The sequence below is a fragment of the Gossypium hirsutum genome, chromosome D12 (assembly GCF_007990345.1).
Source record: "Gossypium hirsutum isolate 1008001.06 chromosome D12, Gossypium_hirsutum_v2.1, whole genome shotgun sequence".
Lineage (NCBI taxonomy): Eukaryota > Viridiplantae > Streptophyta > Magnoliopsida > Malvales > Malvaceae > Gossypium > Gossypium hirsutum.
This window is the reverse complement of record NC_053448.1, coordinates 57,241,022-57,257,023: the sequence shown is the minus strand read 5'-3', so window position 1 is coordinate 57,257,023 and position 16,002 is coordinate 57,241,022. Positions and strand designations below refer to the sequence as shown.

Sequence of the window (16,002 nt, the reverse complement as noted above, 5' to 3'; positions counted from 1 at the left end):
AAATAATGGAACGTTTCCCCCTACCTTAAATATGATTTAAACAAGGACATATTACTTTGAAGGAACACGGTGTCGTAGCTACTACTGAGTACACTATGATTTGTGATTTGGAAATAAAGTCAAGTCAACTACCAATGTAATAAATAAATAAAATAAAATTCATTCACCCAATTAACAAGTTATAATCCAGGCCGTTTCAGTCAATTCATCCCCAAAAAGATAAAGCTAAGTTCCTGTCTTATTCATCGCAGAGTTTCCTTGAACCACGTTAGAGCTCAAGGGGCTAATCAGAAAGATGTCAAATCTTTCTAGTGCATATTAACCCTTAAAACCTTCTCATATTTTCAGTACTGCCATTGTCTCGCAATAAGGTACTTCATTTGAAACGTTGTTCTATAAATATTAGAATTCATCTCTTCTTTTCGATCCCACTCGGTCTTCGCTTTGCTGTTTCAACTTTTAAGCTCTCTCCCTCTTTGCTCTTTTAAGTTTTATCTTTCTTTGCTGCTCTTTTTTTCATGCAGATCGGCGTCGGCCACACTCTTCCCGCTCAAAACTTGCACGCCTTCCAAGCCAGACGGGCAAGTTTCAAGTGCCGGCAAACATCTCCTCTAAACCCTTTAACCAAACCCAATCCATGTTCTCAAAAGCCCCTTTCTTCAGCATGTTTTTCCACTGAGTCGACTCGGCAACACCTTTCCAACCTCGAAAAACTCCTCCAGAAGACAAACGAAGCCGAACCCGAACAAGTAATTACCAAACCGCCCATCAATGGTTCGATCGGAAACAAAGGTAAGGGTTTACTGGAAGGGCTGAATCTTTCGAGGATTTGGCCCGAAACGAAAGCCGCCGAAGAGATGTCGCCGCGTCATTTAAATAGGCTTCAACGACTTTTATCCAAGTCCAATATGGAGTATTCGCCGAGGAACAGCCTGGGTTCTCGTTGGAGAGAGTACCATGGCTGCAATGATTGGTCGGGGTTGCTTGACCCGCTCGATGAGAATCTAAGGCGGGAAGTGGTTAGATATGGGGAATTCGTTCAAGCTGCTTACCATGGCTTTCATTCGAACCCTGCTATGTCCACCAACCAGGCTCCCTTGCCGAGGCACGTTGCGTTACCCGATAGGTCTTACAAGTTGACCAAGAGCCTTTACGCCACCTCGTCTATCGGCTTGCCGGATTGGGTCGACGACGTGGCTCCGGATCTTGGGTGGATGACCCAACGGTCTAGTTGGATCGGGTACGTAGCGGTTTGTGACGACCGGAGGGAGATTCAACGGATGGGAAGGAGGGATATTGTGATTGCCTTACGCGGGACTGCAACGTGCATGGAATGGGCTGAAAATTTAAGAGCCCAATTGGTTCGGATCCCAGAATCGGATAACCCGACCCAAAAGGTTGAATGTGGATTCTTGAGCTTGCACAAAACACCCGGTACTCACGTCCCAAGCTTGGCTGAATCCGTGGTTGAAGAAGTGAAAAGGTTGATGGAGACTTACAAAGGTGAAAGCCTTAGCATTACAATCACGGGGCATAGCCTTGGTGCCGCACTCTCCCTTTTAGTCGCCGATGAAATAAGTTCATGCGCACCTCATGTGCCTCCCATCGCGGTTTTTTCTTTCGGTGGTCCTCGAGTCGGTAATAAAGGCTTTGTCAATCGGCTTAATGAAAAGAATGTTAAAGTATTACGAATTGTCAACAACCAAGACTTAATCACTAGAGTTCCTGGAATATTCATTGGTGAAGGATCAAATCAACAACAACAGGAGGATCTACAAAAAAAACAAAGAAATGATAGTTTTGGAAAAGTGTTCAATATGATTGACAATAACAATCCTTGGGCATACTCTCATATTGGAACAGAACTCAGGGTCGACACTAAAATGTCCCCTTATCTAAAACCAGATGCAGACATAGCATGTTGTCACGATTTAGAGGCATACCTACACTTGGTGGATGGATTCTTATCATCAAATTGTCCATTTAGATCAAACGCAAAGAGAAGCTTGGTGAAGTTGGTTAATGATCAAAGATCTAATATGAAACAGTTGTATACTCATAAGTCATTGAGTTTAAACCTTGAGAGAGATAGGCTTAGGGTCCCGATTCCTACTTGTTTGCCTAGCCCATCTAGATAGTCTAAGTATATATTAATAACAAAAAAAATGCACAAACAAATAATGTGTTACGAGATTCAATTTAAATGATAGTTTGTAATTCATTTTTAAAATTACAGACATCACTAATTATCACAGTAAATTATTAATAACTCTTTGTATGAAATACAAATTATTTTTTCGTATGTTGTATTTCATTGGTTATTATTATTTTTTAGATACCAAAGTTTAAGAGTGAAAAAAATATACAAATTTGCCATTTCTTAACTCCAACTAAGGCAAAATAAACTTAGAAATGGAGATAATTTGATTTAATTATTTTTTTATTAATGAATAACTTAGATTAGATTTTGCTATTAGTTCATGTACTTTAAGAAAGTTGTGGATTTAGTCGATATAGTTTAACTTGGTTATTTTAATCTCCATTCTTTTCGAATTATAAAATTTCAGCCTTCTCAAAATGATAATTGTTAAATTCATTAAGTTAATTTATGCTATTTCCAAAAATTTGATGCAACAAACACATTGTTATATGTGTAATGCCATGTCAGCTTGTTATTTTCACATACTACTCATGGAAAATCCAATTAATGGATTAACGAGTGACATTTCTGTCAAGATTGAAATTCTAAAATTCGAAAAGTATAGGGACTTAGAATGATCTAATCGGAGAATATGGACTAAATCTACAACTGTATGCATAGTAGCTTAGTACATGACTAGTAACTGGATTTTAACAAAACGTATTTAACTACTGCTATTTGGGTCCGAACTAAAATTTCAAATTTTGGAAAAGTACAATGACTAAAATTGATCAAATTAAAGTATAAAAACTAAATTCACAATTTTTATAAAATACAGGGACTAACAATAGAAATTAACCAATAATTTAAATCAATTCGGTGTTGAAATAGCGTGTTGTCTGAATCCGATGGTTGTTAGAATGTCAAATTAATTAAGAAGTCAATGCTCCTCATTAGAAATAAATTAATAAATTCTGAAAAGAAAGAAACTAATAAAGTCTTTGTTTTATTTATATTATAAAGTTTTAATTTATTGTGCCAAAGCATGCAAGTCAAATATTTTGACAATGCTGGATTAGGCTTAATATTTGTTTCTTTGAGTTTTATTTTTCAAAAATCTAAAATAATATAAATTAATTATGCTTTTTTTTTCAAGTTAGTATCTAAATTTTGATTCAGTAGAAAAAAAAGGAAAATATGTATATTCTTATTATATTGGTGTTATTTTTCGTGGAATAATAATTATATTCAAAATATTATATATTTATATGAAATTTGAGGGTGAAATACCCATATATGCTGATTTTTAACCAAAATTACTAGATTAAGTTTTTTTTTCGAAATTTACTAGAATAGGCCGATTTGGGAGAGAGTGTGCTAGACGCATTTTCAGTGGATTTTGTAGGAAAACGCTTCAAGTTGGACCTTGACGCGCTTTCCTGTCAAGTTAGCAAAGCACGTCCAGCTGAACAAAATTCTGGGTCCCAAACTCTCCCATTGTCAACTCCCCTCAAAATTGCCCCTCATCCCGAATTTGGTCAGATACCCCAGAATAATATTTTCAGAAATATGCACATTTTTTAGCATATTTACTCGTTCCTCTAGGGGTGAACAAAACTCGATTTTGATTTGAAAAAATCGAAAAAAAATTGAATTTCGAGTTAACTTGAATAAATAATTCGAGTTTCAAGTTTGAATCAAATTAAAATTTACAATTTGAATAATTTAAATAACAGATTAGTGTAAATACCCTTTTGGTCCCTGTCAATTTTGAAAATGAACAAATTGGTCCCTCTCAACAATTTTTTTAACACAAGGGTAATTTTAAAATTTTATATTTTTAAAAAATATAGAAAATATAAAAAAATTAAAATCTAAAAAAAATCTACAAAACCCCTAAAAAACCCTAAATCGGTCAATGAGAGAAAATAGAGAAAATGCGTTCAGCTGGACGCGCTTTGTTGATTGAGCAAGAAAGCATGTCCAGCTGGAAGCGTTTTCTTGCAAAATCCGCTGAAAACACATTCAACTGGACGCATTTTCACACACTCTCCAAAATCGGCCTATTTTAACAAATTTCAAAAAATCCGGTTTAATTCAGTAATTTTAATTTAAATCAGCATATACGAGTATTTCACCTGAATTTTGATATGTTTATAATTTTTTTTTGTATATAAATGTAACTTGTCATTAGTCATTATTCAGAAAAAAACAAACGAGGAAGCCGTTGTTTTCAACGATTCAGCTCAACTGCTAAAAAGATGTGTGTTAATGTAAACTATAATTTTTAATGCATTTAATCAAACTTAGTTTAACCACTAACGCTAATTAAACCATTACTAGTAGGTCAATCAAATTTTCTTGCATTCACTATTGTTCACATTTCATCTAATAATCGGTTCAATAATATATTTTTTAATAAATTACCTACTAAAACTTGTAACAACGAGATTTGAAATAAATTTGTCCATAAATTCAACTTCCACCTTGCAAAAGGTTCATCTTTTAAATTTGAAACTACCAACCCCACCTTGAATTATATTTAATAATAAAAATAAATTATCTTCATAAATATTAATATAAAATATTTTTATTTTTAACATTTAAGATCTGTTTTGACAGCACAAAGTAATTGTCAGTACAAATCTCCGATGAAGAAAATCTCGAACACACGAATGGAACTCGAACTGTAATATCCCGAAAATTACTATAGTAAGAAAGATATTATCCTTAATATAGTAAAGTAAGGAAATAAAGTGACAAAAAGGGAAATTTTGAGTTATGTCAACATTGGAAAGTATATTATGATATATTAATTCAATAAAGGACTAAATCGCAAAAGTAAGAAAAGTTTTGTGGCCCAAGAGTAGATACTCAAAATTTGAGGGGTTAAAGTATAAATATGAAAAAGTTGAAGAACCAATAGTGAAAATATTTTAACGGTGAAATGATATAGAAACTAAGGAAAATGAATGAATTAGGACCAAATTGAATAGGTGAAGAATTATGAGGGACTAAATCACAATTTTACCAAATTAAGTGATAACTCAAGAATGGAATTTTAAAAGATCATAAAGGGAAAAATGGTTAATTAGAAAGAGAAAGAACTCTAGAAGGTAATGATGATATTAGAGATATTTTAATTATATTATATAATTATTTAATTAGATAAATATTATTTTATTAATATTTTAATGATATATTTTATTATTATTTTATTTAGTATATAAGGAAGGAAAGATGAAGAATTATCTTCATCTTTCCATGCACCCACGTGAGAAGAGAAGAGAAGAAAGAAATTTTCTTTTTTTTACAAATTGGTTCTTTTACCAAAAATTTACCATTTTCACTTAGAAATCGAAAGAATTTCCATAGCTACCAAGAGAGTAAAATAATAAGGAGACTATGAGGAGCTAGAATATCAAGTTAGATTCAAGAAATAGAAGCTGAAAATAATGTTAAAATAGAACAAGGTAAGAACATCAAGATTTTAATATATTTTTAAGTTTAATATTATTGAAAAAGCATGAAAATAATGTTAAAATAGAGTTTTATTATATAAGGTTCTATGTTCTTGATATTTTAGTGAAGGGAAATAAGAGGAAGTGATAGGAAATATTGTAGAGAAAGGAAATGAGGGTGTTATAAACTTAGTTATCAACATTTTACACTAAAACAATTTTGGACAGCAGCAGTAATCTGACTTTGAAAATTTACCAAAAATTGTAGAAATTCAATTAGAGGTTAATTAAAGTATTAAGTTAAATCCTATTGAGTCTAGTTTTAAATAGAAGAAATGGTGTAAGCAAAATAATTTCATACTATGAGATATATGAATTTTTGTGAGACAAGATCAAATTGATTTTGGGTTCCCCTAATATGACTTTAGAAAATCATCAAAAAATGTCAAACAATAATTAGGGGTTTAAATTTATATGTTTAAATTCTCAATGAGTATATTTTCAAGAGAAACAAATGGAAACATCATCCAAACTCCGTACTAAGAGATAATTAATTTTTAGTAAAGAAATGTCGAAACTGTCAAATAGCACAACATGGATTAATTTGAAGATTTTACTGTACTTATTGGCTAAATATTAAATTCTAAAATTTTTATGGTAAAAATATATTTGAGTCTAGTTTTAAAAACATTAAGCAGATTTTAATTTATAATTTTGTAGCTCAAGATATAAATAATTTGCCGACTATGACTCAAGTGGACAACTTTGATATGAACATAAGTAAATAGTGGAATTATAGATAATATTACATATAAGCATGTTATATACATTAAGGATGTGAAATGGAGAGGAGGAGGAAAATATATAAATACTCAGCTAGTATGGGTTTACATTAAAAATGACTAATTTGCATGTTTTAGGCTCAGGGACTAAATTGAATAAAAGTAAAATTTTAGAGGCAATTTTATAAAATGTCAAAAATTATCAAATTGCGTGAAATGAATTATTTTATTGTCTAAACTAATATATATTGAAATAAATTATTAATACCAAGTGGGTTTAGTGCTTTAATTTTGTTGTATGATGATATTATAAAGTGACTTTGTTAAATATTAATATTAGTATCAAATTGTGAAAATAGTTAAAATATTAGGGTTTGGTATTAAATTTATATTTTATTAAGGACTGTATGATAGCCTAGAATATTTGTATAAATTATTAATTGAGAAAAATTAGTTAATTTGATAGATTAACTAGTTAAGGGACTAAATTGTAAAAGTTGAAAAAGCTAGGGTAATTGTGTAAATTCAAAAAATTGAAGGGTATAAATTGTGAAATAAATTGAAACTGAAATATACGCTAATGAATGAGTAATTTTATATTTTAGATTAAGATTTCGTAGATACTTGTGAAAAAGAAAAAATAGTGGAATAATCCCTGAACTCCTGCAATTATTACAATTCAATTCAGGTAAGTTCGTATGGTTAAAGTTTAATAATTATATTGAATTGACGAATGATGTTACATATTTAATATATTGTTGAAAAATGGAATGTTGTTAAATTATTATGTATTTAGCATATTGTTAAAAAAATGAAATATTGTTAATTTATGAATTGAAAAGAATACCCGGTTAAAGTGGAACACGGATTGAGTACAATCGTTCTGTGGCAATGGATGAATTGACGGCAAATGCAAAGGATGAATTGATGGCAAATTACCCAAGTAAACCGAGGTTCAACATTTGTTGCGAACTTTCGTGTTTACTTTCCGTTTAGCTCTCACGAGCTTCTGTTGACTCATATGAATTTCATTTTAACCCTTATGAGTTTCCGTTAAGCTCTTTTGAGCTTTAGTTTCACCCTTATGGGTTTTTTTTCAACTCTTACGAGCTTCCGTTCAACCCTTATGGGTTTTCGTTCAGCTCTTACGAGCTTCCGTTCAACCCTTATGGGTTTTCGTTCAGCTCTTATGAGCTTCCGTTCAGCCCTTATGGGTTTCTGTTTAGCACTTATGTGCTTTTGTGCAACCTTCGGGATTCTGAATACAATATACTCATATTCGTAAGTCGTTCCCCAATTCAATAAGATCTGATAAGTGACATATGAAATTAATGTTTGAAGACATAAGATTATTATTGGTGTTGATATGAAATAAGTGTATTCATCGATTGAAGTTGTGATGAATTATAAACTCAAGTGTGATATGTTGATAAAATAAGTTTATCAATGTTGAGTTTATATGAAATATGTTCAAGTATGCTAACAAATGATGCTGTTGATGCTTAAACAAGTACCAAGCTTGTGGTTAAATGGTAATATGTTTATTTATATGATGCGTTGAAAGGGTAAGTGCTCAAATGAAAATATGCTTGTGCTCATGAAAGAGTGGTAAGTTTTAAGTTATGCAATTTCTTATGAAATGATTTATCATGTGATTAATTTTAAAAAGGGCTATGTACAAATGCATTAGCTTGTGGTTAAAAAAGGCTATGTTCAAATGCAAAAATTCATCCCTTAGATAAAATAAACTTATCTACTTTAAAAACAAGTTTAAAACCAAACTTATTCAACAAACTTCCAAACACTAAATTCTTCCTAACTTCTGGTACATAATATATATCATTTAAGGTTAAAACCTTTCTAAAAGTGAATTGTAGTTCAACAGACCCTTTGCCTTTGATTACTGTGGTGGAAGAATTTCCCATGTACAAGACATTGTCATTTTTCACATTGTGTGAACTTTGTGAACATGCTTTTGTCTTTGCACACATGTTTGGTTGCTCTAATATCACTCCACCATGTATTATCATCTTGTGCCATATTAATTTCAGATATTATTGCAACGAACTTTTCGTTATAATAGTCTTAGAAGATGATTTCTTCTTTAAAAATCAACATTCATTCTTGAAATATCCCGACTTACCACAATGATAGCATGAGTCCTTTTGTTCCTTCTTGAACTTAGGTGCTCTATTAGGCTGTTTGAACTTTCTCTTAAATGGTTTAGTAGTCTCTACTTCCTTCATAACATGTACTTTGTGTAACACCCCTAACCTGTATCCGTCGCTGAATTAGGGTTACGAGGTATTACCGAACATAGCACAATTCAGAACAGATATTTATTACAATCCCATTGTAATAATTTAAATCTCGTCAAAACACAAAACCTATTCACTTTTGAACTTAAATTTACTATATTATTTCCATTGGCATATTTTTAAAAAAATTCGAATATAAATGTATTTATATCTATATACATATCATTACACATCATATACCAAACATATAATAACTATTAGTCATAAGCTAATTATTAAACATCTCATTTTATAATCTAAGCATGTTCACATATTAAAATCAATTAACAACCACAGAAAAATTAAATTTTGGTTAACTTACAATATGGCCGAATATTTTAATGGTTATTAATAAACATGATACTCATTTATTTCAAAACAACATAACCCATAACGCAATTTGGGTATCACACCCATTTATACGGCATGGATTTCATTTAACTACATGATTTGAAACCAAACTTACTTACTTCCTTCCTAATCACCAAAACCATGCGCATATAACCTTGATATCTTAAGTTATTTAAGCACAAATAATTTTTATATACCAAATCAAGCTGAATTGCTTCTTATTTGGTCATTCTATATAACATTCAATACATAATATATATACTTAGATTATCAAAGCAACCGAATCTCAAACATTAATAAACCACACCAAACCTCAAACATTAATAAACCACATCAACTTCATTTCATCTTTATGCCATTATAAACCAATTACCAAACTAAACACATATACAATATAAATCTTATACCAACATATCTATTACATTTTCATTTTATAACAATCAAAACAAATACATTCACGCCTTTACAAACTGACCTTAATTAATCGGACAGTATATCCAAAAATACAACACAACAAATCCATAAATTTAACTATTTTAATTCATCTTATATCCAAATACATAAGTATATTGAAACAGATTTTGCAGCAACTTATAAGACCAAACATATACAAATTATTACATATCATATAACTAAATTAATGATTTAGGATCTCACTTATACTTTCAAATCCGCACATCAAGATTAATATCCATTGATCATATAACATTAACTTAATTCAACTAATATCTAATATTAACCTTATTGCCGAAACTCATAGCTAAATATTACCTTTTAAATCAATCCATATCTTAATATTTTAATACCTAGCATAAACCAAACTTATCACATACATGGAACCTGAATATTTCACTAAAAAACAAGCTCAAATCATTATCAATCCCATAGCAAAACATACTAAGCTTATCTGACACATATATATCAAGCAATTTACACACTTAAACTATGAAATATAATACCTAACATGTAACAACCCAATTTTCAGTGGTATCGGAAACAATGATTTTGGATCACTAAATCCGACAAGTAAGCTTGAAAATTTAATAAATTAATAATTATGGGTCAAGTGTGAATTTATAAGAATTTTTGAATTAGTGAATTTTGTGATTTCAAAAGAATTTAATAGGTAAATCGGGTCAAAAATGAGGTATGGAGACCTCGAATCCATAAGTCAACCCATAAATATTTTTATATATATTTATGAAGTGCCATTTAGTTAGTATTAAAGTTTCATCAGAAAATTTTAACGTTTTAGCCGTCAATTAATTAAAAAGAACTAAATTGAAAAGATGCAAAACTTGCTAAAGTGATTAAATAGCCTAACAATTAAATAAGGAAGGACTAAAAGATAAAATGGACCAATTTAAGTGGCTGAGGCGGCATACTGTTAAAAAAATCAAAGATTTTTATGTATTTAAGGACAAAATTGGAATTACAATAAAGTTTATGTGGCCAAAATTTATTTTAAGGATTTCAAGACCATTTCTTCTTAAAATTTCGGTGGAAAACAGCCATGGAAAAGGGTTGAGAGCTGTTATTTCATATTTTAGCTTCAAGTAAGTTCAATTCTTGTTTTTCCCTTGAAATTTTTATATTTTTATACTTTTACAATTAGGTCCAACTTAGTATTCTATTAGTTTTTGATTTTGTTGAAAGTTTTGGAAGATACCATTGATAATTTCATATGATTTTTGTTATTTTTTGATGAAATTAAGATGTTAATGGATGTTTAAAGGTGTTTTATTAAAGAATTTTGGATGAAAATATGTTTTAGGGATTAAATTAAAAAGTATTGAATTTATGGAGAATTTATGAAATTTTAAGAAATCCGTGGGCTATTATTGATATGTATGAGAATTATTAGGCTTGGATCAAGGGTTAAATTGAAAGAATTTCATTTTCCGAGCCTAGGGATGAAATTGTCATGTGTTAAAAGTTTAGGGTCAAAATGGTAATCAACATATTGCACTGAAACAGTTTTGGGCAGCAGCAGTGTGCCAAATTTGAAAATTCACCAAAAATTGTGGGAATCGAATTAGATGATGAGTAAAATATGAAATTAAAGCTTATTGAGTCTAGTTTCTCATAGAAGAAACGGTGTAAGCAATAGAATTGTAAATCATGAGATATAATAAAATTTGTGAGATAGAGTCAGAATAATTTCAGAATCCCCTGTTCTAACTTTGGAAAATCATTAAAAATTGTACAAAATTAATCATGGGTTAAAATTTATGTTTTTAGAATCCTGAATGAGTCTATTTTCATGAAAAATAAACAAGTACCATCTGAATTCTGTACAATGAGATAATCAATTTTTAGTGAAGAGAGGTCTGAACTGTCGAGCAATGCAACAGGGGAAACTTTAAAGAATAAACTGTACTTATTGGCTAATTAAAAAATTGTGAAATTTTTATAGTAAAAATATATATGAATCTAGTTTCAGGGAAAATTAACGGATTTTAATTTGGAGCTCCATAGCTCCGGAATAAAATAATTTAGTGACTCTAACTCAGATGGGCAGCTTTAAATTTACATATAAGTGAGTAATGAAATTAGGTATAATGTTATTAAGCGTGCTATATACATTAAGGATGTGGAATGGAGAGGAGGAGGAGGACAATAAAATATATGAATGAATTGTGTATAAATGGTTATATGCTCGATTATAATCGCTCAATGGTAAATTGAATGGTAAATACGTATTGGTATTGAAAGAATTATTGCGGTACTGAAAAGCAATTGATCAAATGTTTAAGAACTTTAGTCATGGTATATATATATGTGTGTAGTAATTTTGATATATGGATGTATTTTGGTTGTGGATTGATCATGATGATAAATGTTAGGTATATTTGGTCTATTAAGTGACATAATTGAGAAGTATGATAGGTGGGTCATTCTATGTGTGAGATGATGGTATAATTTAGCTTGGTTAAGTAAGTTAAAAGGATGATTACATCATTGAGGTTGCACTGATTAATTCGGTTTATGTGATGGAAATGTCAAGTACGTTTGTCTTTGATGCGTGATGATTATTTAATGCCATGAGAATTTGTTTATTGGTGAGGTTTAAAATGTATCTATATTTTGTTATATAACTTGTTTTGTAATTTATTTGACAAATGATAAAAATTAACTTGGTTACTATGTGAGGTGAATTATGATTTGGGTAGCACATCTATATTATGCAATAATAGATAAAATATATTTATGTCATGGGTGAATGGTTAAACACCTGGGCTAGTATAAGGTGTATATTTAGTAAGGTTAGTTGGTAATGAAGTAACATGTTTTGGTTAACATCGAATAGAGAAAATTTGTACTATCTTTAAGGCTAATATTGATAGTTGTATGGGAGATGAATGGATAATGTATATGTGACACTTAGCTTATGAAATATTGAGTAATTGATATATTACAATAGTTAAATAGGAAAATATGACGACATGAGAATATGTAATGATACGGATCAATTTAGGTACTCGTGATGAATTCAACAAGTAAGTGGAAATTTATAAATTCATACGATGAGGAAGTGAAAGATTGTGAGTATATTGGGCCACGTAAACCTTAATTTGCGAATCAAGAATAACAATTTGAAAGTTTTAGTTTAGATGAAATTTTACAACTCGGTTTAATATAGTTAAAAGTGTATGTGCTCTGGTAATACCTCATGCCCTATTCCAGCATCGAATACGGGTAAGGGGTGTTACATAACATGAACTCATATCATAACCAAAAATGCATAATCAAAAACATCATTTTAATCCAATTCATCAAAAGCATAAAGACCAAACTTAACCTTTTACCTATATGCCATAACTGAATCCTTATAATACCAAAACCAAACATATCACACATATATATAACATAATCATAAACTCCATTCTTGACCATTAAAACCCTATGCATCGATACCAAACTCAAACAAAGGAAATAAGCCATTTTCGCATGGCTATTAATTATATATACATACTTGTTCCAAAATCAACATTTTAAATATGCTATACATGCCATAAACTCAAAATCAACTTAGTAAAGTACCGAAAGAAACTGTCGATAGTGTGATAGGCTTTGCTGACGATCCCCGAGCTCGTAATGACTTCAAAATCTATAAAACAGAGATAAACAAGTGCAAACACACAGAGTAAGCTATTTGAAGCTTAGAAAGTCATAAGCAAATATATATATCATCAATTGTATATTATTACAAGTTAACAAGGCCGAATATACATGTTCTCAATACAAGGTTATCATTTAAATCTCTCATACACATACCATATGACTAATTGTACAAATACAAATGGACTTGTCCAAATCTCACTATTAAAATCACACATACCACATTTAACCGAATATGCACAATCACATATGTATACACATAGTTCACATTTTTATTTTAACATTTATATAATCAATACAACAACTGACTTACCTTATTTTTACAACTTGGTATAAGTACATACCTGAGCCCTTTTAATTCGATTTCACATTTAATATTCATTTAAAATTGCCTGTTGAACCGTTCAGAATTAAAAAGAATACGCGGACGGTCAGAAGCTCGTACAATGCCAACGCCCTAGACGTGGTCTTACATGTAATCACATATCGATGCCACTGTCTCAGACAGGGTCTTACATGTAAACATAAGTCGATGCCAACATCGCTGATGTGGTCTTACACGATAACACATATCGGAAATCCCATGTCATTACAAATGTATCCTAACTATTCTTAGGGTTCGTACGGGCTTTCGGACATTGAATCTCGATCGAATCGAACATTATAATCAAGCTCCCAAATCACATTTGCATTCGACAATACACATTAAGATTCATAAATTTTCATTCATCATGTAACATAAATATTTTATCAAATTTAACAACATTTATATGCCTATAGACTTACCTCGGATATTGACGGACACAATCGACTACTCGACTACTCGACTACTTTTGACTTCCTCTGATCTAATGTTGTTTTCTTCGGTTCTTGATCTAAACATATTCAAATTTAACCCTTTCATTCATCAAATCATTCAATTTAATCCAAAAACACATAAATGGGAAAATTACCATTTTGCCCCTAACATTTTACACTTTTTGCAATTTAGTCTCTATTGTATAAAACACAAAATACACAAAATTTCCTTACACTATGCTAGGGCTGAATATTCAATAGCTTTATACAAGTCCACACTTTTTATTTATTTCGCATTTTAGTCTCTCAAAAATTAATTTTTACAATTTAACCCTAATTACTCAATTTCGTCAAAAATTAAAAAATAAACTATGTTAATCTAACACATATATTTCATATTTCACCTTCAAACATCACAAAAATCATAAATTCATCAATGGAATATTTCAAAATCATCACCAATTCACAAAACTGAAGCATGGGCTTTAAAGAACACAAAACAACAATCTCAAAAACGTAAAAATTAACAAAAACCAAAACCGAAACATACCTTAATTAAGACATGTAAGTGCCAAATACTCAAAGCTTTTTCTTCTTTTTATTTCTTTGGTAGTTTCGGTTATAGATGATGAACATTTGCATGATAATTTTATTTTATGTTTTACTATATTAACATATATTAACATTAATATCATTTTACTAAATTAACCTTTACTAATATATTTATATAAAACATATAATAAGGTTACATTAGTCCTTTGCCATCCACTAACTTACATAATGGACTAATTGCATTATAAAACTTCAAAGACAACAACAATTAGGCACTTTCATATTAACCATTAAACTTTCATTTTTCACGATTTAATCCTTTTATTTAATCGGACACTCAAATGATGAAATTAAAGCACGTAATTATCACACAAGTAAATTCATACATAATAAACACAGTAAATAATATTAAAATATTTTTCAGACTTAGATTTATGGTCCCAAAACCACTGTTCCGATTAGGGTCAAAATCAGGCTGTTACACTTTGGCATTTTCAGAATTTATGTTCTGATCTTGCTTTCGGTATTCTTCTTCAATACGAAGATGATTTACCAAAGCCTCAAGATATATTTCCTCTTTCTTATGTTTTTTAGACTTCTTTTAAAGTCTTTCCAATATGGAGGAAGTTTGTCTATTATGGAGGATACAACAATCATTTCATCCATTTTCATATCATATTGCTTGAATTGATTCAACATCTTTTCAATATCACGGAATTGTTCCATAACAGAACGACCATCAACCATTTGATAATTATTGAAACAACTAACAAGAAATTTCTTACTTGTAACATCTTCGGTCATGTATCTTGTCTCCAATTTGTCCCATAATTCTTTAGCGGTGACCTCATTTTGGTAGGTGTCGAACAAACCATCAGATAAACCGTTCAATATGTGGCCCAGACACATGTAATCAGCATTGTCCCATTTTTGTCTTTCTCGAGTTGCAGCAACAGATTCGTTATCATTCTCTTCAGGTCTTGGAATATCCAAAACATAAGTAATCTTTAAAGTTGATAATAAGAAGTGCATCTTTTTCTACCATTGTCGAGAATTGCCACCATCAAACCGATCAAGTTTGACAAAGTTGGAAGCCAACTCCCTCAGTGTTTCACTTTCATGTGTTGTGGTATTCATCATGAATTATAACCTTAAAATTGTTAGTACAAATCTCCGGTGAAGAAAATCTCGAATACACGGATGGAACTCGAACAGAAAAAGAAATAAGATAAGGCTTCAAGGCGTGTATCAAGTCACTATCTTTAAGGTTATATTCGCCCCCACCTATCTTCGGTGTGCAAATGAGTTTCAAGCAAATTAACCTCGAGGATACAATGAAGCCAATGACTATTTATGTTTTGCACTGACGAGAATAATCCACGACACATTGAACAATGTATAACAAGAAACTCAATTTCTACAAAGGATTTCTGCAGTAATACTTTATAGAATAATCTAATAATATTAGAAAATGAAGGAAGGAAAGAAAGAATATTAGA

The 16,002-nt window shown here is 30.5% G+C and overlaps 1 protein-coding gene across 1 annotated transcript; it reads left to right on the top strand.

The window, feature by feature from the left end:
* The first annotated feature begins 418 nt into the window (after window positions 1-418).
* On the top strand, window positions 419-2,266 carry LOC107946685 (phospholipase A1-Ibeta2, chloroplastic). The gene has a single exon (XM_016881110.2). It carries the CDS (start codon window positions 519-521, stop codon window positions 2,136-2,138), a length of 1,620 nt encoding a protein of 539 aa, XP_016736599.1. The 5' UTR covers window positions 419-518; the 3' UTR covers window positions 2,139-2,266.
* The last annotated feature ends 13,736 nt before the right edge of the window (window positions 2,267-16,002 follow it).